At 41.1% G+C, this 22,318-nt stretch overlaps 1 protein-coding gene across 2 annotated transcripts in view; it reads right to left on the reverse strand.

The window, feature by feature from the left end:
• The window catches only part of CLYBL (citramalyl-CoA lyase), a 197,536-nt gene that overhangs the window by 19,846 nt on the left and 155,372 nt on the right, over positions 1-22,318 (reverse strand). For both annotated transcript variants that reach the window (XM_074562200.1, XM_074562209.1), the window contains exons 5-7: positions 21,275-21,368; positions 19,743-19,910; positions 14,403-14,527 (exon numbers count right to left, since the gene is read on the reverse strand). In XM_074562200.1, coding sequence (XP_074418301.1) covers positions 14,403-14,527; positions 19,743-19,910; positions 21,275-21,368 — 387 coding nt within the window. The remainder of the gene's footprint in view (positions 1-14,402; positions 14,528-19,742; positions 19,911-21,274; positions 21,369-22,318) is intronic.

The following is a 22,318-nucleotide window of genomic DNA, read 5'->3' on the forward strand; positions in this document are numbered from 1 at the left end:
GTATACAGGGAATTTGCCTGAGCGGATGCACAGCTAGCCAGTGTGCCTCAGCCGTGGCGATCCGAGAGCCAGGGCAGGTTTCAGAAGTCACGTTGTATTTTCTAGCGATTTTGCGTTGCTACCATGGTGACAAGTTTAAAATAATTAACTACGAATGACAGTTAATTCTTAAACAGAAGACACTTGTCTTAAACAGGGCTAAACCTGACTTATTCCTGTGGATGCTTTAATCCACACGTGTCGCTCAGGTAGGATTTTGAAGGTAAAACACTGTGCATCAGGACATGCCAAAGTTCAGTAGAAAAAAAAAATAATCTTACTTGTAATTCTGACAATACTTTGATGCATTATTGAAAAAAAACCCAAAAAACAAAGATGCAATCCCTTCCCTGAAGAATTCAGAATTGAAGGCCTGGCCCCAGCGTTGCGCAGGGCGCCTCTGTGAAGTGCTGAGCGCCCTTTCAATGTCCCGCTGCCACCGATATGGGATCCCAGGGTGGCCCGCGATTTGGCAGTGAGGGAGGCTGACCGGGAACAGGGTAAGAACGGCAGCGGCACACGTGCGGCTGTGCAGGCAGAGCATGGGGAGAAATGCAGAGGGAGAACAAGACGTTTGTTGCTTTCTGGTTTTCATTTAAGGCTTGATAATCGTTAAATAGAGGACTCGAATAAAGCGAAGTGAAAATATAACCCATTTACAACAATGTTTAGGAAATGTGTTGCTCCCGTGACATAGCTAGCTTGATGGAAGCAGTATTAATTAAATACTAAATCACATTCTAGAACAGCTAAGAGAAAAATCTGCCTTAAGCTGCAATCTAATATGAATCAATACTGTTGCATGTAAGAACGGGCTGTATTAAAGCCATTAAAAACCTAATAGTTAAAACTATTATTTTATTCTAAGTAGGATTTCGTACTATAGCTTGCAATATTTTAGGTGTGTTTGGAGAACGATGGTACTGACGATACCCAGCAGTAGAGGCTTCAAATCTAATTTGTTGTTTATGGAGCAACCCATCAACACTACATTACCCCAACAACATTATTATTATTATTACTGTTATTAATAATAATACACGATTTTTTATCTTAGCAACGTGTCAGCCGTTTTCATTTATTTTGTTAAATCTTTACAGAAAATGCAGCCTCCAACCGTTCCATTTAAGAACTGTTGTGAAAATAAATCAGGAACTAAGTAAACATTTTATGACATGGGACTGCTTCAGAATAATTCAGGTCTATGCAGTGATCTAAAACTACAGGTTAGCGCATGATAGATTTTTTCCCACTGTAAAAACCCCCATGTTTTAATTGAGCCTATTTTCCTACGGGCATTCAGTCAAATAATAGCTATTGCTTAAAAGAGAAATTAGCACGTGGGATGACAGTGATAAGTAGAGCTACGTTAAGGTGAGGAATCATCCTTCCTAGCTTTGTGAAATGGCTGACTTTGGAGCACAGTTATCCTACGTACCTGCAATAGTTGTCAGAAAGAGACGGGCGCCTGGCAATGGCAACTGGGATCTCTGATGGACCAAATCACGATCGGGAGGGTCTTATCCCTTCCACTGACTGTGCCAAGGATGCTCTGAAATCAGGTACCTCTGCAGGTGCCTAAGTTGGAGCACGATCAATCTGGGTCAGGACGTCTCTTTTAGAAAGCAGGAGTTAATTAAACAGCATGCCTGTCCTCTCTTCATTAAAATAACATGTTTAGAAAGGAAATCAGGATAATAGTATGTGTGTGCGGACACACGAACACTGAACCACTTGAGATCTGCCGTACGTTCTCTTCTTGACAGCGTGCAGCTGTAGTTTGGGTTGCTAGGAATTTGAATTCTTGAAGGAAAAAAATGCCTTTTTTTTTTCCCTACCAGCAAAGAGTAACACGAAGAAGTTGGCTTCTCTGCCTGTTCACTCTGAGGCTTATTTTCTTCCTGCTAATTTGCAGCGTTGAGCTGAAGTCCAGAAAAAGAAACTGATTTTAATGCCATTGAATATACTCTATTCACTGCCTCTCTTTCCAACCCCAGGTTTCAACAGATAGGAAATACCAGTAATTATAGCTTTGTCCCCATGTTCTCTTTTCCAGTTCTGCTAGACGAAATTTGCCTTTAGCATTCTTTTGATTTTCTCTCACATTAATATAAAGAAAACAAGATTTTCTATAAACACCATTTGCTTTGATAGCGTTAATCTGGCATTAATTTAGTCATAGATCTAAATTTTCTTTTCGGCTACTTTTCTCAATAATCTCACACTTCCAGCCTGTACTTAGACTTCCAGTAGCTCAATGGTTGGACCAGAGGTCTGTTCTTAAGGAACCTTGCAGGGTGAATGGGAGCAACAGCGGGTGCATGGTGTGAGGCTGGGGTTTGCATCCATCGCCTTCGGTGGCTGTGGTTCTCGCTCGCCATGTAACCGTATAAATCATTCAGTGGGAGCCTTTTCGGAAACCTGCAAAGGGACCCAGCCACCAGGGGAGTCAAACCTGCCAGACCTGCCCTGGGAAGAGACAGGCCCCCCCCCAGGTAAAGGCTGATGGAGGAGCTGGGAGAAGGAGCAGCAGCAGGACTAACTCAGGTGGGATAAGAAGTGGGGAAATGGAGGACAACTGCGGCACCCACGGGACAGCAGGCTGGGAGGGCAGCCCTTCTAAGGAGCGGGTGGCTCTGTGGGCCATAGACATTGTCCTCGTTTTAAGCGACGCAGCACACATTCTGCTGTTCTTATCCATGCCATCCTTCATGCAGCAACACAATGCAGGCGCCAAGGGCAACGACCTGTCAGAAATAGGGTCGGATGGGGCTTTGAGCAGCCTGGTCTAGTGGGAGGTCTCTCTGCCTATGACAGGGGGTCGGAACTAGATGACCTTTAAGGTCCCTACCAACCCAAACCATTCTATGATTCTATGACTGGCACTCACCAGCTTGTAGGGTATGGGAGCTATAAGGGCGCTTTGGCTGGCCTACGCTGTACAGCTGTGAAGGCAACACAACACAGCGGAGGGGTTTGTATCTGCACAGCCTTTGGCTTCCCTCAGCCTGATCGCTGTATGCCTCTGTCGGAGCAGACTACTGGGGAGAAAGCAAGGAAGAAAGGTGAACAGGCAACATTTCCCATTTGGGTCATCACGCAGACTAGCTAAGAGTCCTTCCCAGTTGACTGACAAGCGAGGAAAGGCTTTCCTTCTGGATAATTCTGTGAGAGCAGAGCAAGAAGAAGGTGGCAGACCCATCTAATTCCTCTTCTCTCCGCCTGGTTACTGCAGCCGCCCACAGAGCCCACCAATTCGTCACTTCCCCATCTCCGTCTCTTGTATCAGACCTCCTTCTCCAGGCTGAACGATGCAGGACCCAGTACTGTGCAATTTGCTGCATCCCCCAGGAACCACATAGTGTTTGAATGCAATAAATTCACAATGACATTTAATGCTCTGTTAAAACAGTAGTAACATTTTAAAAAAACGTAACAGCTATTTATGCACGATGCAGGCCATGCTGAGTAAGGTCTTAACAGCTCTACTTTGAGTTTCAATATGTCCTAAAGTGCTTTGAGAACGGAACAGAGAAGGCTTTTGGCAAATACAGAAAACAGCTGGAAGGGAATTAAAATTATAGAAAGCTGCTATTTTTTTTTTCCAGAAGGGAACAGCAAAAAATGATAGTCTTGGAAAAAAGAGAATTGAGCATGGTCAGCCCCAAGTGATACAAAGATCCAGCCTACAGACAAGAGAAGCGAATTGACAAAGAACATTCATTTTCACAGGTCAGGAGCTGACGATACAAGCTCATGAAAAAGGGGGCAAATCACGTTGTGCAGGAGAAATAACTAATGCAATAAGTTTCCAGGTGGCTGTGGAGAGACCGATGAGACGCAGAACCAAACTCTGTAAGACATCAGTTTGGCAGAGCTTATGCTTGTACCTTATGAAACTCTTTTTGGATAAATGTAGCCCCTACCAAGCCAAACTCACATCTAAAAAAGTTAAACATATAATTAAGGGCTCTTCTTTGACAACTTAGAAGAAAACTCTGTCCATGTGTTGCCATGGGTCTTGGACATGACCCTTGTCATGTCTATGTGTCTTCCTAAAAGATTTCCTTTACCTATAAGAAATTACATGTATCAAGTTGCAGAAAGAGTCTCAGGGTTGGTCTGTTATTTGCCACGTCTGAAAGATGGACGCGTTAATGCAGTGGTTCCTGGAACATGAAGACCTCCTATTTTTGTGTGTGTCTATGCGTGGCAGCATCCAGGAACACTTGCTCTGTGAAACTTTTGGGAGTAGTTAAGATCTTGGTAAATCTATACGACCATCTCATAAACAGAGTACAATTTCTTTTATGGCAAGAAACATTTACTTTTCTAGAAGTTAAATGGATGGGATTCAGAACGCAATGTCATCTGGGGACTGTTATGTTCTGGTGGAACCAGGAAAGTGTTTATCATGGGTGGTAGAATCGTGTTGTCTTTGATTACAACAGGAGATGGGCAGGATCACAAGCGATGTACCCTTCATATTTTCCCAGAAGATCAGGGAATGTAAAGTTTTATACTTCTTCTTCTGTCCTGAAACCTTTTTGTATAATATACAATGTTACATGGGGTTTTACTCCCACCATCTTTTGTTTCCTTATGTACCGCTGGGTTACCAAGAGAAACAAGCTGGCTAAAACTATCATGATACAGAACATTTAAGGCACCTCATAGTTATGCGACACGATTCTCTCTGAGCTGTGGATTAAAGTACACGAGTTAATTAAAGTCAAATAATAATTGTTCTGGGACATGTGGGACAGAGAGTTAGTCCCCTTTGGTTGACAAGATGGAAGAATTAGATGTATTCCTGCACCTGGGAATGCTTGTAGCTTTTTCCTCAGCATTTGCTCTGTCTGTGGTTATCTGTGCCTCTACCCATGCCCATCCTGATGACTGCAATGAACTCACTACGAGGGTTAGTGCAGACCCTCGGTTCTTAGACCACCAGAATCTATTAATCACACGCATTGTTACTGAATGTGAGGACTGGCTTTCCTAAGGTGTAGCAAATATATAACTTTCGAAGTGCCAAGTAAGTCCTATGAGTTCCAAAAAGTCTACCCATAAGTTCCAAAAAGGCTTCTTCTTTGATGGCAGACGGGACTCCAAACATGAGCACTGGTTGTGAGAACTCTGCGCTCCATTTTGGGAACCACTCCTGCTGTTATTAATTACCTCGATCACTGGCAAGCCTTTGCTAATAAACCTTTGACTTGATGCCCTGTCCTACCAGATTTCATCATACATGTAGCCAGCAACTTAACTCCCACGTGACAGTGGCCAGGACTTTCTTAAAAGATATTTATAAAGATTACATTAAGCCTGTAGAGCCAATAGTGCTGTGTTCATTTGTTGTGTGTGTCAACGTATGGGCTGTCCTGGGCCACTCTGTAAAGACAACCGACTTTTTTTCAAAAGCAGTTTACTTTGGGAATCTGGTCAGGCGATTTAGATGGCAGGCTTGGATGTGCTAGGGGATCCTGGTAAGTAGGTAAGGCTTTAGCACGGCGAGGTCCCGGTCCAATGGAAGAAAAAGAAAAGCAAGCCAAGGTCATGTTCCATGAAGTTGCAATAGGGACAAAAAGCACTTACTGCTGAATTTTGAATTAAGCATAGGTCTAAGATATATCTAATGCTTATGGAATTGCCAGAAAAATCTCTGCCGCTAGTTAGGTGGCTGTTGCTCAGAAGACAAACAAACTCACGAGTGAGAGGAGGTCCTTTGATGGCACTCTGCTGTCACAGGGTTAGAAATACTGCCCTGTTGATGAAGATCTGGTTTTCTTCAATAACTTTTCTCAACAGTTTAGCTAGCAATACTTTCCTTTGCAGACCAAATCCCTGAAATGAGTGTGGCAGTCGGGTTATCTTCTCGCCCTACTTGGCTGCCTTCTGAGGGGACATGCATCTGGGACCTGAGAAACATCAATTCTTCCCATAGTAATTCAGTGGCTTGCCCACCTCTAAATCCCAAAGGTCTTGTTATGACTTTTTGGAGGCCATAAAAATACATGAAATAAACCCACTAAAGTCTACTCGGGTCTGAGAACATTATCTCTACTCCTGCACAATATTAACTGTTATACAGAAATAAGAGTGTTATGTTCTGGAAGAAGGGCAGATTTGCTCTTCTGAGGAGGGAAGGAAGCAGGTGGATGGCAAAGGTTCCCCCTAAAAAGCATGGCATTCAGGAAGATAATTCCCCTGGGATAAAATGAAAACACACATTATTTAAGCGACCCCCTGCAGAGGAAATTTGGAAATCTTTGCTTTGGGGCTTAAAAAGACCGCTTGGATTTGCCTACAGGTAATGAACAAAAGAGAAGAGAGTCCTGTTTGCAGCAAATGGTGTTGGGTCTGTGCCTGGGGGAGGAGTGATTATCCTCACTACAAAGGAATGACTTTCCCTTGAAACAGAAGGTTGAAGCCATATTTTTGGGGAAGTCAAGAGTAGGAAATAAGCTAACAGCTGTGATGGTGCTGAATGCAGGTTTAATTATTTTTTTTCTTCTGCAAGTTGTAGCCAAAGAGCCATCATAAAGAGCTCGGTCATGATTCCACCTTTTAGTGATGAACTTCCAAAGGTTAGTGAGCAGCTAGGAGGTGTTCAGCGATATCTGGGTCAACTGAGCATGTTTTTCAGGCTATAACAAGATAACGTCTTGCTCTCCTCTGCTCAGGCCTGTCCTGCCTCCAGATCAAGTTGACACACAACTCTTGTCCTTCGTTTAGCATCTTTGCAGTAGGTAGGAAATGCCCAAATAACTCATGTGGTTACGCATGACAAACTGAAGACTTTGCACACAGCCAGCTATATGAATATTGCTTTTCGGGTTACATTATTTCTGTATCCCTTCCTTTGAATCCTTTGACGTTCGCCCCTTTTTTGTAGCAACATTATGGAAGGAAAGACACTTATACACAAAATCTTAGGGGAAAATAAATAACCCCTGAAAAGGTTTGTCAAAAATGTCTTTTTGGCAAGAGGAGATGCTCAGGGGGCATCTGATCTGTTGAGGGAAGGGATGGACGGAAAGGGAATTCTGCAAAGTATCAACACCAGCAAGTTAGTTAGTTCAGAGGATAAATCAGTTTGTAATGCCAGAAGCAGGCCTGTTTATATGAGATAGGCTTCTACCTCTAGGAGCAGACGGAAGGATACAAAAGGTCAAGAAAGAAAGAGCAACAACCACATGAAACAGAGATTAATTTTTACCTCAAATAACTGCCTAGCAGCAGTACAAGAACTCTGACAGAAAAAGCCCTTTCTAAAGCTCAACAGGTAGGAAGGACTTTGTGATCCCTCAAGTCCACTGTGGGGCAGGAAGGATGAAGAACAGGGACCTACAAAGTCCTTTATTTCTCTTCCACCTGACATTATTGATCCCAGACCATGGATAAGGGTCTTGCTCTGCTGTATGAGCCAGACAGGCTGTTTTTCCCTCTTACAGGCCCCCAAGCTGCCTGAACCACTGTGGACAACCATTTAGGCTGGGATGGGCCAGGGGATCCTGCTTGGTCCCACTCCGGAAACTCCTTCAAGCCACCAAAGTCTCTGCCTCTCACTGAGCAAACAACGTGTTTAAGGCTGAGTGAATGAAAGGCAGACATGAGGGCTTTTATTGCTGTATTTACATTTTCTTTCGTTTCCTTCTCATTGTGGTTGTTGCCTTCCTGCGTGCTCCTCTAGAGTGGGAAAGAATAAAATCAAAGAAACAGAAGAAAGCCCTAGAAATCAGGAATATTCTCCACTGGTTTCCATCCTCCGTCCTATAACGTATCAGGAACGCAAGAATCCTAGAGAGCACACTTGCTGCTGCCAAGCAAATCTTTATTTTATAGCACAAAAGCAGCTTCCTGGACAAACATCCTATCCCACCATGCATTTTTTTTCCCCCTAGTGAGCATCATGGTTATTATATGGAAAAGTAACTAATATTAAGACCTCAGTATCCTCAAATGCCTTTAATTAAGTCATTTAGAATTAACTTGAGGCTTATAGTCATGGAAGCAATTTGTTAAATATAGACTAGAAAATTTCATCTGGGAGTAAATGACTACAGGACACACAAAAGGCATTTGATGGCGAAGGGGAAGGTAACTATAAAATACAAGGCAGGCGAGAAAAGTAAAAACAGTGAAGCTCATTCTGTCAACAAGAATGGAATCACCGTTATTTTTGTGGTCTATATTTTTTTTAATTTCAGATTCATTTTCTAAATAGGATTGAACAGCCATTTTTTACTGCCGTTCACTATTTCAGCTGGCGGAGCTTTTGCAGAGAGCTTCTCCAGGTCCCTGAAAACACCAGCTAGCACAGAGAGGAGTGAAGAGGCAGCAAGACCGCTGCTACTTAAATTAACGGAAACAATATTTTGTCTGTACAGGCTTCTGAATTTCCTCAGTAAGCCTTAAAAATAGCCATCTGGTCAGAACATTACATCTCTGGTTAGATTCTGCTTTGGAAATTGAAACAAGGCTCGCGAGCGCTTGTTAATGCTTTTTAAAGAGGGATTTGGGAGGTGGGTGGTTGCCTCGGTGGGTTGCTCAGTGCAGAGCAGGTTTTGGCACAACAGTGGGCAGGTGTCTGCAGCGATAGGTGTCTCCCCACTCCATGCCCGCAAAAACGCATCGCCTGCATTGGGAGCGCACCAGCATGGCTCTTCCAAAAGCAAAGGCACTCACCCTGTCTCACCGAGACCCTGCACGCACCTCCGTGAGGTGACAAGGACAGAGGAGGAACCCAGAGGGGTGCCATCCTGTGCCCTCCGCAGGGCCAGTGTCCCTCAGGACACCAGCCACCTCCTCCAGGAGCTACCTGTGGGTGGAAAGGCTCCAGAGGGGCACAGCGTCCGTCCTTCTGCTCCCGGCTCGCGAAGAAACTTCTCCCTGTGGGAAATGTCAAAGTGCCATCCGAGTCCCTCTCCCCCCACGTTTTGGACACAGGTCTTTAATGAGTGGAGGAAAACAGATTAAGAGCCACTGAATGCCTGCTGGGGAGTGGTGGTGGGGAATTGGCAAGAAAATGTTTTGTATGAGTTTCTGCCCTGCTTAGGAGCTTTTGCAGCCCTGTGTAGTAAAATCTGTCTCCTTCTCTCCCCACCTGGCATAACTCCCTCAGGACTGATTGCGCCAGTGTAGAAACCAGTATAGCACAAGCAATTAGCTAATGCAGCCCCTTCTGCTCTATTGTAAAGGTTCAAAATTCGCCCCCAGATGGATCTTTCTAAGAGAAAAGCCTTCAACTGTGACACGAAACACATTTCTAAAATCTTTTTCAAATAATAAAATCGTATAGAGAAACTAAGTACTAACATGAGCTCTCTCGATCTCTATTTATTCATCAATTTTCACATTAAAATTTCACTTGGCCACTTTTTAGAAAGATAAACAACATAACGGTGGCCCATGCTTAAATCCCACCAGTGCTCTCCATCTTTGCATAGAGATGCACCTGAGCCTATACTTCTTAAGGCCGAAGCTCATAAAAGGTGGCAATTTATCACAAATCCCTGAAGCCCCCACTCTGCAGGGTGAGGAATATACATTGCCTAATTAACGTAAACGACAGCAAATGCCCTGCATCCCCGGCCCGAGGGCTGGCAGCGCCACAGCCCGGTGTGCACGGAGGTACCCTGTGATGCCAGCGTCACCCTGGGATGGGATCCAGCTTACTTGGTGGCACCTCCAAACTCTGCCTGCACTCTCTCCTGGGTGAGGGGAGCAGGGAGCTGGGCTGCTCCCTCACCCCCAGCTCCACGTAAAGCCCAGAGATATAAGGCCCTATAAAGTGCAATATAATCCCTGGGGGTTGATGTGTTCCCACACCGCTCCATGCCGGAGCAGTGCTCCGGTGCATCCCTCCCAGGAGGCAGCCCAGAGGAGCCTGCCACCCCCAGGGCACGGTCCTGCTCTCCCAGCATCCGAGGGCTGGATTGGAATGGGATGGATCCCTCGTGGCTGGGGCCATACGTGGAGAGCCCTCGCGGGGGGCGCGACACTGCCGGGAGAGGGAGGGGAGTGGGGAGAGACCTCCCCGGGCGGCGGTGGGAGCTGGATCTGGCCCAAGCACGAGGGTGCATCGTCTCCAAGATACAGTGGCTTGGGGTAGCTTTTCCTAAACAAAGAGCATTATAAGGGAGCCACTGCTGGAAATTTCCATTCCTTTGTTGGGTAGATGCTGTGTAAATAAATGCATTCCTAAGATTTTTCATAATCCTGGAAAGGTTTGTAAAAGAAACTGTATAGTTTGTCAAATCGCTGGAGTTTATATATATTATTCCTCAGCCGCTGGGAACATGATATACAATGGCACAGAATATAATGCAAGAAACATATGCTAAAGATCTTCTTAGAAGCACTCTGTGCATTTGTGGCATGTACAGATATTCCTTCTGTTTTGCCCCATGGGATCTAAAATATTCAACCCGTATTACAGCTGGGATTTGTGAATTACTTACCTTAACTCTAAATAATCCTTACCTGACAGGTGACTTCAGCAGCAGCCTTTAGCTATTCTCTGGTTTAATGTGCGGGTGGTTTGAAACCATTTATAAATTAGTACATGAGAGAAATGTGTAAGCAACCTCTTACTGTACTCTTTTACTTTTCTTTCTTATTTAAAAAACAGATGATTTGGGAAGATCCTGTTAAGATAATGATATTGTGCCTGATGTATTCACAAGTCGAATAGCTCAAACCCGCATTTTCAATGCCTTACTTTCTTGTCTTATATAAACACTAACTACATACAGAAGAGATTATATTCCTGTATCCAGTGCTTTGGTAATGTAAACACAGGAGTTACATAGTAAAGACTATTGAACCTTCATTAATCGAAGTCAGATCTTTTTCTTGAAATAAATTAGTAACTTCTCCCACAAACTCTTGGACTCATTTAATCTGGATTTATAAGATCACTTCCCTGTTTAATGTGGTACAAATACTTAAGCAAGTTGGAAGAGAAACTGTCCTTTAGACTACCAGAACAATGTGTATTACCCCTCTTCTTCATTTTTGAACACACTCTGACATTTATCTTATATAAGGCTTTCCCAACAGCTATGCCTGCTTTCTTTAGGATGAATTTGAATTTCTTAATTTTGAAAATCATATCCCCTAGTGATGCAATTCTACTGGAAAAATATTGCAATGACACAGAACAATACTGTTCTCTTTAAGCACTTTTCATTTTTAGACCTCAAAGTCACAGACAAAAGAGAGCACTTAATAGAGAGTTGTATAAAATGCAAAATGTACTTTTTCAACGTTTGTCTTCTAATTGTCCAGAATGCAACGTTACCATTTATTTCCTAGATATGCTATTTTTCAGTCAGATTAGAAATGTAAAAAAAACCCAACCCCACAACCAAAACAATCCAGAAACCAAACCAAAACAACCCCTCAGACAGGACTATCTCCGTAAGGTAAGTAAGTCCAAATACTTGTGTCTAGCTGGTTAGCTCTCTAATTTCCTTCTGTTCGGACACTGCCCACAGCATCTCCAATTCTGCAGTGCTCATCCGAGATCCTATTTTTTCCTGACCTCAGTACTTACACTCGGGGGCTGCTATGTCAAAGCATTTCAGCCTCCGGGATGAAGTAGCCTGATGCAGCCTTCTCCCAAAGAAAGATTATTACGGCAATTGTAGCTCTCAAACCGGAATAGTTTACCACTGTATTTTAATATAAAATATTGTTGACTGAAGGCATCAAGCTTTAAACCCAATTAATAACAAGCTATGATCCCAGAGGCTGCAGACCAGTAACTTACCTACCACACAAACAGCTGCACAAATTCCTCGCATTTATTTTTTCCAGGCTTTCAACTTTGATTAATAACATGGCAAAACCATGCAAGTCTCAACCATATTAACCACAGCTATATTTTTAGCCTTACTGACATGAACACTTTAATATAATAAAAGGAAAAGGAAAACAGAAGAGGTGTTTCATTAGGACACGAGGATTACTAAAACTGCTGTGTGGAGTATTTGTCAGGAGGTGGTAGGGAAAGAGTTATTACTTACATTTTAGCATGTTGCTAGGACGCGGAGCAAGAGGCTCCCTCAGTGAGATATGTTTGCTTTGGAAAAAAAATTAAGCGATCAGACCGTCCAAGCTCTTCTTACTGCCACATTTATAATACCAAATTGCAAACTTGGCTCAGAAGTTTGCAGCACTACACGGAAAACTATTTTTTTCCGATTTTGTTATGAAGCCCGGCAATACAGCAGTGATACAAGATCCAGAAGTTCCCATATTAACCTGCCTGTCCTTTTTTGTTGGTAGACAGGTACATGCAAAAATATATGAAGCACGCGACCTGGTTGGTTACAAAAATAGCCCAAATCACAAACTCTCAGCAAATCTGTTCTTGCAGCTGATTATAGAAGCTTAGAACTATTTTAAAAGCACTTATTAAAAAAAAAAAAAATCCCCCAAACCCAAACAACTCTCTCCACCTCCCCCCCCCCAAATGGCTGATATAAGCAAGAAACCAGCATTATGTCAGTAAAGTAACAGCTTCAAAACAAAACCAAATACTAATACTCGCCTAATACAGAATTCTTCAATATTAAACATGTTTGGCTTCGTGATTGTGTGATACTGGGACTAGAGTTAAATTTAGTCCAGTCTCCTCATCGGTTGTTCATATGACAGGGGTATTCCTTAGATGAGTTTCTGACACTAAATTCAGCTGAATGAATAGTATTATGCACATCATGAACACAAACAATAGTTGGCTGCGTGAGTCGTTCGACTTTTTTCTTTCTGCGTCTACCTGCCTACACATTTGCACCGGCAGTATGTTTATAACGATGCCTTTTGTAAGATGGCCAAGCTTTGTAAATCGGAATAATGGGCAAACCCAGCCATACATTTTCTATTTCTAAATTGTTTGCGTGAAGGCGGCTACGTTTCAAAATCGAGGGAACAGAACAAAGAGAAACAGGCATACGGCATCCTAATAGTGACCCTGAAATAACTGCTCAGGACAGCACCCAAATATCGTAGTCATGGATGTGTTTTGAAACACCCAGGTACCAGAGAGGGGATGCGATAGCCCAGCAAAAAGAAGGGCCAAGCAATAGCAAATACCTTGTCACACTTTCACCCTTAGATCATTTCTGCTTGGACCTTTTTAGCATCTCTAACGCACAACACCTGCAGTACCAGAAATGCAGGGGAACGGGGAAGGCACAGGGAAGATTTATTTCTACCCACCAGAAAGTGCAGAAACGTACAGAAAACCTTTATACGACACCGGAGAAAGTGAGACCTTATGCACAGTTTTATATATGAACTCCACTCCCGAAGAGATTTGTCTCCCACTTGACTGCCACACAAGCACAGGCGAACCGTTCCCGCTCAGCTGCGCTCCCCGCTCTGACATGGGGACTTTGCTTTTTAACTAGCCCGGGCTTGGCTGCAACTAAGATAAACATATTTAGCTGCAACTTTTTTTTTTTTTTTTTTTCTTTCAAAAAGAGGCAAACTGGATTATAGCAAATAACCTTTAAGATAATTAACTGACAATGCCGCAACTAGCATAAAATCTTCCTTCAGGCGACCCCTAATTTAAGTATTACTGGCACAAAGTGGAGACAGATTGTGCATCACCACCGCAATATTTACATAGTAGAAACCCACAGAGCAGGAAACGTGAGACTCAATGATGCACTAAATTAGGAACAATCATATTCTAGTGTTAATTTGCTTTCTCCTCTATCCAAATTTCAGGTCCAGCAATTGGTACAAATGCACATAAAACATTCCCATTTTTAATGATTAAGAGCCACAATCTGCAGGCAGTTCTGCTCAAAAGTAAATTCACTCGCTGCTAGGGATGTTTGCAGCATCAACCCCCCGAAAGTGAAACAGGTTTACCAACGCAGAGATTTTTTAGAAAACCAAGACTTGCTAATCTGTTTATTTCTCTCCGTAAACGATGTCTGCACAAGCAGTCTCAGCCCTCTGCCAGGCTACCTGCCTTTTGATTGCAAATATTTCCCTACGACGGTAGCACCGTGATTCTGCGGCATAATGGAGAAGCGGTTTTAATTCACCGAGGCTGTAGATATACGCAGGTACTCAAAAGGCTAGGTACTCAAAGAATTCTAGTTAAAACAGTGGGGGTAGAAAAAGACAGCCGCTCTATTTGTAAATATATCGGGGAGTGACACATTTATAATAAATATACACTCTATAGTCCATCCAGACACAGCTTTCACGAGCACTACTCTCAGTTACAGCACGCTTCCTAAGATAAATGCAAAGAGCCATCACCAATCTTTCTAAATCTTAAATATTATTCAAATTTGGCTCCCACTATGGCATATTAACAAAATATTTACCTTGCCTAATCGCTGATGTTCTTCAAAAGCAGAAATCAGTTCTTGTGCCCACTTTATTTTTTCAGGGCTCGGAGAGAACTGTTCCTGGACAACAGCAATTTGGTTGGGGTGAATCACCTGCTTACCTACAAAGAAGATTAATAACACCAGAATCATGCATCGACAAACAGATGTTCAAGCAAAATGTTCCAACCACTTGAGGCTCTCATATGCCTCGCAGACTTTCTTGCTCTTTAACTAATTATTTTACTTGGTTTCTTTTATTTTTTAAGCTGGACAACAGGCAGATAGCCTTTCACCAGATTTTTTTTTTAAGAATAAAAATATCTCGAGCTATGCTTGCATTCAATATCGTTTGACATAACCACGATTCTTTCTCCTCCCTCCCCATTTCAATCCATACATCTTCTCTCCGTCCTTTCAGGTGCAATTGTTTGTCCGGGGCAGTCAATAACACTTAAATATAATGCACTGCTGAATTTAACTATATAAATAACAGCTCCAGCCACATCTAAATAAGTTACATTAAAATGTGTTCAGAAAATGAGATCTGAGGAAGGTGGCAAGAGATTTGTAGGACTGAAAAGTTACCAGTCACATAAGGATCATGCCCTAAATTCTCGGTATTGGCTTAGCATCATAAAATCCTTCACGTTGTTTAAACTGTTGTTGCAATAGTGAGCGGTTGCAGGCAGGTTGCAATATTTATTTAGTCACTGGTATGTTAAACAGCTACCATCCATGCCCTGAAGTTTTATGAAGTGGGTTTTTTTAATCCTTTCTTGTATATGTTAAGAAAATAAAAATAGATGTTGCCTTTTTTTACTAGAGATTTTCAAATGTGAATAGACAGCCACATAATCCATTTTAATCTGTCATTGTGTTTAGCTACCTTAAAACAAATACATATCTAATTTGTTTGACAGTTTTAAAAGTGTAACGTTTGACATTATTAGCTCATTTCTAATGGGAATTTCACAGCCTGGTGCGAGTTCTGCACTTTGGTTTCAAAGTCTTGTAGTAAAGAGAGGCTACCGTAATTCCCAGCTTCCCGCGGAATCAATGACTTCTCCTCTCGGCCAGATCACACAACTAGTTGGAGGGATGAGCCTGATCCTGCAAACCTGCCACCAAGTGAGCAGCCTCCTGCGCACAGAGGATCCCACAGCCCTCCCATCCCGTCCCATCCCGTCCCGCCGCAGGCTGCAGCCCCTCGCGGGAGCCAGATTTTTGCAGGCAAGGAAAAGTTTGAAGCGTCAGGACCTAAGGAGGTTTTTCCCCCCGCACAACGGGGTCCGCTCCCACGTCCTTACTGACGTTAAGCCACCGCACGTCAGAAATCAGCCCCTCGCTCAGAGACTTCTCAAAGTCTCGCGCGTGACCGCAGAGATACACCTATTTTAAATGAAATTGCTGCTGCAAAAAAAAACCACAAAAACAAAACCACAACAACCCGGGATTATTTTTCTCAGACTGCACTGGGTCTGAGCGATAACCCGGAGTACAAAGAAAATCTGGGGATGCAGCAGCACAATTTGCTTCATTTAATGAGCAAAGAAACACTAATTTTTTAGTGTTGTTACATTTCTTTGCTAAAAAGCCGCAAGTAGCTCAATTTTCTTTTATTTCCTATCAAACAACCTTTAATTCATGATCTTACAGGCATCCAAATATCCAGTTTGAAATTTCAATACAGTACCTATTTAAAAAATAGCTCAAAAATAAGAAAAAATTTTAAACTCAGTAAGAACTGTATTTTTTGAAAGGAATTACACAAATTTCCTTAACTGACGTGTTTTACATGAGTCTAATCAGAGGTTTTTTAGTCAATTTAATCAAATGTTACCATTAATAAGATCATGATCTTCCTTATTTGTAATACAACAAATTATCCCTAGCTAAACTACTAATTCAAAATTGAAGGGTGTACAAATAATTCCTGCAAAATCCTAAGGAGCTTAGCTTTCTGGGAAAAATGTAGAATCTATTCTAAATTATATGTAAAGTCAGTCCATAATTATAACAAAAATAAAAATATGCATATATGATTTTTTAAAGTATAAAACATTTCTGAAAAAAGATTTGGTTTTGATAAAGGTATCTGTAGCAGTAAGCCGTACTTTTTATCATTAAAGCACTGCTGAACAATTTACAGATAATAGAATCTAACTTTCGATTTATAGCACTCAGTTGATTTTTTGTTACAGATTATGTATCCAAATAACTGTATAATAGACGTAATGCCACGCAGGAATGAAGCAAATATTTTAAACGGAATTGTTGTTATTGACAAGTTACTGAGAGAGTGCAAAATTGGAAGACATTAAAATTTATGACCATGAAATCCTTTTTACAGTACCACTTGATATATCGTGCTTTAAATCAATACCTGTCAAGTCTTTTAGGTAACTGTATGATGGTGTCATTTTAGTCTTCTACAAAAGACTGCAAAAAGAGAGGAAACCTACAGTGCTTCGTATTTATATCTGGCTTCTCAGCATGTAGCACAGGACTTCTCTATAATGACTAAGTCAGCTGCTAAAGCTTATGGCAAGGTTTACTTAATTTTTTACATAAACATTCCTAAAACTGGTGACCATTTATATAGGCAACACACTGACTTTATGTCCACGGATTCTGGTATCATAAAACATCTTGCCGTGTGTGTATGCGTGCGTGTGTGGGTATATATATAAATACATATGCAGCCCCTCCCTATAAAAAAAAGAGATATAAATAAAATAATAAAAAAATACATATACATATAAAAGACCTATTAATTTGTCTAAATTACATGTGAAAACATTTGATTTTATGTAAGCACAGCCACTGAAGGAAAAACAGGCTGCCTGTAAGATAACTAGAAAAGAAAACTCGGCTACAATAAGCAGTGAGGCTCACAATAGTAACTACATAACTGGTAAGTTCTTCGTTATGTGATTTCGCTTGATTAATCTTGAGTGAACATATTTGCTTAGATAAAGGCCAATTCCACCAGTCTAAATCCGAATATGGGAAAATCTAAGGATTTGCTGAATATTCTGGATGTGCATTAGTTTGGAGGATGGTGCATTTGGCCCTGTGGATGCAAACACGTCTGCACTTCCCCAGCTTCGAGAGCAATTTGGAAGCTTCAGCCCGTTTTAGTCCTGTTGATTTTAATGATTTTGAGTCTTTGTGAAAAAGTAGTAGGAAGGGATCTTAAATATTTAAAAATAACAAGAATCGCGTGTTTCAAACTTGTTATTAAGGCAACATTTCAGTATTTTACTCTCACGTTATCAGAGGACTGTCAGTGGCAAATACGATCTGCAGACTTCTGCTTTATACAAGGTCACGGATTAAGCTAAGATCCATTTCTAATTTTCTGTGATGCATATTAAATTGGAAATATTAAAATGTTTCGTTACTATAGTTTTGGAACAAAATATTTTTGCTTTTAGTTTTGAAATGACGTTTTATTTTAATCAAAACAAGCAAGAAAGATTATAAAAAACATTAAATAACTTAGAGCAAAAGAAACAAAAGAAAAAGTGAAACATTTTGGATCAACCTCAATTTATTTTTTCTTTTTTTACCAAAAATATGAAAAATGCTGTTTTGCTTTGACTTAAACAGACTTTTTGTTTTTGTTTTTGTTTTGGTTTTTTTTTTTGCCACCAGATCAGAGAAGTCAGTATTGCCCCATCTCTAGTTATGGTTGGACTGGTTGTCAGGCTGTTTGCTGGATTTTGGAAATGTGTTGATGATAGTTGCGGAAAGGCAGGAGGCAAAGCGCAGGAGCAGGGAGTTCACCTGAATGAAGCCTGTACCTTTTACAGATCTTTACTCCTCGTATGGAAAGGCAAGACACCTCTATGGCCGAGTTAGAAATTCACTTTACGCCCTAAATTGCCACAGGTGACCTTTTTATTTGTCTCCTATCTGGACCCTATCCTGATGTCAGACAACTTCCACTATAAAGTCAGTGGAGTCCAAATCAGTATTAACGTTGTTTGTGCAGAGCATTTCTAAATTTCCTAAATTGGCAGCCTGAGTTAAGTATTTAAATATACATTAAGCATTCCACAAGAGTGCTCCCAAAGGTGCTAGGCATCTGCAACTCCATCTTCTGTCAACAGGAGGTTCAGATGCTTGAATTTTTTCAAAAATCAAGCCTTTCCTTAAGCTAGGAAATATTTGTCTAGATTAGGTAGCCATCAGCAGGTGCTACCATTCAGGAGCTCTATTATTTTCCCAACTTCAATCGCAGATGAATGAAGGGTGGAAGTCCACATGGACGTCGATAATGTAGCTGTGAGGAGCTAACGGCTTTGCCTCCAAAACAAGATCTGGTTTTGCAAATGTCGAAACTCAGCAGACAGTAAGGTAGAGTTTGCGCTGAAGAGCATCGATCTCTATTCTTTTAGTGGCACGTCGAGATCGCTTCAAAGAACGCTTGGTTTATTAGATTATTTTGCTTGGTGCTTTAAGATATCATATGCCACTAACTGTAAAAATATAATTTGATAGGTGGCATCACTAGGACCCACGCCTTTGGTAAAAAAAACCTAAGAGATGTACTATTACTGTATGCATATCCTGAATGACGGTCGAAGACAGATAATGTAAAATGTTTGTCCTATATGCTAGAATTCTCTAATACACGTGTCAAATGTCTCATTTCTATTGCAAACCCCCAATCTTTGGTGGCTGCACTGTCCCACCGGGGTGTCCAAGTGATCTGGTACACCAATCACAGGGTAACAGGCTGCCTTACGGGACGCTGGGGCAAGGAGCCCGCTGCTCTTGCTGTCTGCCAATACCCGTAGGTGTCACCAGCACTTACTGGGAGGGGAGCCAGGGGATGAAAAACAAATCAAAGAAAATAATAAGAAAATAACTTTCCCCTAGCAATTAGCATAGGAGATTTGCTTCTCAACTCCTTCAACTCAAAAGTGTTTTTTAACAACTGGCATTAAAAAAAAATAAAATAGGAGAAAGGGATCCAAATATTTTAAAAAGCAATTGTAGAGTGTCTGATGCGGAGTACAGTATCGCCTTTCCCGGGCTCTGTGATGGGAGAAATCACTGCACAGCCTCTACCCCAGCTCCTCTTCAAAAACAGTCACACGCTTCGTGGGATGTGGTTTTAAAAAGCAGCCTGTGACTTTGGAGGCAAAATTTCCAGCCCCAATTTTAAAGGTGCTAATAAACACAGAAGAGCTTGGTATTACTGAGTTTTTCAATAAATGACCTGAAAGAAAACCCGAGTTATTTGCCTAAGTGACAGTGCATGTAGCAATATATTTAAATTGAAGAAGCTATGCATCATTTTGAGACATAGGCAGAAAGGCATACCAGTGAATCCCATTAAGGCACCTTCTCTTGACTGCTTGCGGAGCCCTTCTTCATCTCGGAAATCGATGTAAACAAGGTCTATTGCTTGAAGGCCAAATGCCTTTGCTGTGACTATTATTTTTTGCCTGGCATACAGAATATCGTGAGTTTCCTTACTGCTTGTTGCACCTGGGAAAACAATGAAAACAAAGAAAAGCTCTCAAGAGTGCTTGAAACCTTTCTTTTTTAAATATTTCCTACTTAAAAAAAGGAAAGTTTGAGATTTCATTTATCAATTTAGAAAACCAAAGAGGGGTGCAAGGCTGTATTGTCAAAATAATACTCTTATGAGGAAAAAAAAGCTGATTTAGCAATAAATAAAGAAATCTCTCTTTAAACACTAGCTTATAAAATTCAGGTTTTGATTCAGTTCAAATCAGAAGTTGTAAGCCTGAAGTCAGCAGAAGTTCTGGTTGGTAAGGACTGTGGAGCTGGGACTAATGTGAAGTAATTATTTGGTTATATTATTTACTGTACGTACAGTGAGAAGCATTACAGCAAGAGAAGATTTATACAAATTCATATACTGGGTACAACTAAATGGTTAAAAAATTCACACTGAGAACAGAATTGCACTTTCCTTGGTTGTGATTCTTGTCACAACTGATGTCCTAAGCTGAATATTTAAGCTTTAGTATTTGGATGAAAAATGACGGTAGACAGCTTCTGAGAAGCAAAAGTATTCATGAGACTTCATGTGCTCACAGGGCACCAGCGAAGCAACGTGCTCACGTGAAGGCTGATGTAAAAAAAATAAAATAATATGTTCCCTTTCCTTAGGGCTACTATTTAGCTACAGATTTCCAGTTTGTAAGGAATATTTTAGTAAAGCAATGATAATTTTTACATTAAATAGTACTTATTTTTAATTTGTTGATAGCTCTGCACTACTATCTTTAAACTGAATCAGATTAATAAGAAGCAAAGTGGCCTCTCATAAAAGATATTTTAAAATACTTTTCATTTTTGAGGAAGACTAATAGTGCTTTTGCGTGAATGCATGGCTGTGTTGATGTGGGACATATTTAAAGTACATTTATGAAAGCAAAATGTAACAGAAGAGTATTTGTGTATGATGTCAAAAGCCTGACTGATAACTGTCTGTAAAACCATGATAAAGCAGACACCAGGTTTTTAGGACTTAGAAGCATGTGCATGTCTCTTACAGATATCATATTTTAAAATAATTTCAGTGACTCAACAAGTTTTGTTTTGGGCTTGGTTTTTTTTTCATTAATTTTTGATACTGCATGGCAAGAAGCAAAAGAGAGTGTCAGCGCCCTGTAACACACAGGGATCACGTTGTAACGTCCTGGTGATGCATTCCGCATTGAGGGAAATTAAGGAGAAAAGTGAAAATGTAAAACGCAGAATTGCGTGTTGTCATTACTTTTAATTATTGCTGTTGGAAAAGCAATGGCCATAAATGACATGGGGCTTCTCCAATGCAAATGGCATACGTTAACATTTATAGTAAACACACAGGTAACAACCTATGCTGGCACGGAAATCCTCTCCTCCAAAGACAACTGCATCCAAATGAAAGCCAACCTGGGATCCTGCTCTCAGTGCCTCTTCACAGACAGCCTTCAAAGGAGAACAGAGTATTAATTTCTACATAAATGCAGGACGCAGGGAAACTACAGAGGATAGTACAGCAACCCCGTGTTACCAAAATCCTCCAGCTAAAATTGCTCCTATTAAGCAAAGCCATTGTACCTGCTCGACCCTGCGCAGTGCTTTAAGGTGACTCAGCAAAAGAGAAAACATTATCTTTCCCTAAGCACCTTTATGCCTAGACTGTGTAAATACAGGACGTCGTGGCAGATTCCCTGCCTCCTGGTTGACATAATGCCCTGGGTAGTGCTGCGATCGCTGCTTCAGATCTTTATGTAACAACATGAAACAAAACATTTGTCAGACATTGCTTAAAAGCAAACAAAAAGTATTAAACTTGATTAGTCTGACATGTAATACATCCGCATGAGAAACAGAAATAAAGATCAGAATCTCTTTTATTACATAAATACTATGAACGGTTTAAAATGGTTGCAGATTCCTTACAGGATATAAGGATTCCTTACAGGATTGCCCATTTAAAGTCTTCTGGTGCGTATAACTAAAAACTAGCTAAGGAAGTTAAAAATGCAACAAGTGCTGCATAAAAGTCTTAAAATAAAAGCAATAAAATTTTTGCTGCTGTAGCTATTCTATGAAGAAGTGCATTTCCAAAATATTACTATTTTATGTGGATGTTTGGGTAATACTAATATTTCTTAAGGCTAAGGTACGTGGGGAGAGACAGATGTAATTACTAATGGGTGTTCTTCTATGGCAGCTGGTGGGACAAGAAATTATCCTTTAACAGAGCGCTTTAAAAGGCAACTCTCCTGCCAACATCAGGAACTGCAATATTAAAATTTCCACTATAAAATACTGTAGGTGAAGAAAAACCTCAGCCGGTTTAAAATATGGTTTAATTCTGCGTACGTGCACACTGGACGGGAGCGTGCCTATTTGATTACTGCTTTGTTATG

The sequence above is a fragment of the Larus michahellis genome, chromosome 1 (genome assembly GCF_964199755.1).
Source record: "Larus michahellis chromosome 1, bLarMic1.1, whole genome shotgun sequence".
NCBI classification, from domain to species: domain Eukaryota; kingdom Metazoa; phylum Chordata; class Aves; order Charadriiformes; family Laridae; genus Larus; species Larus michahellis.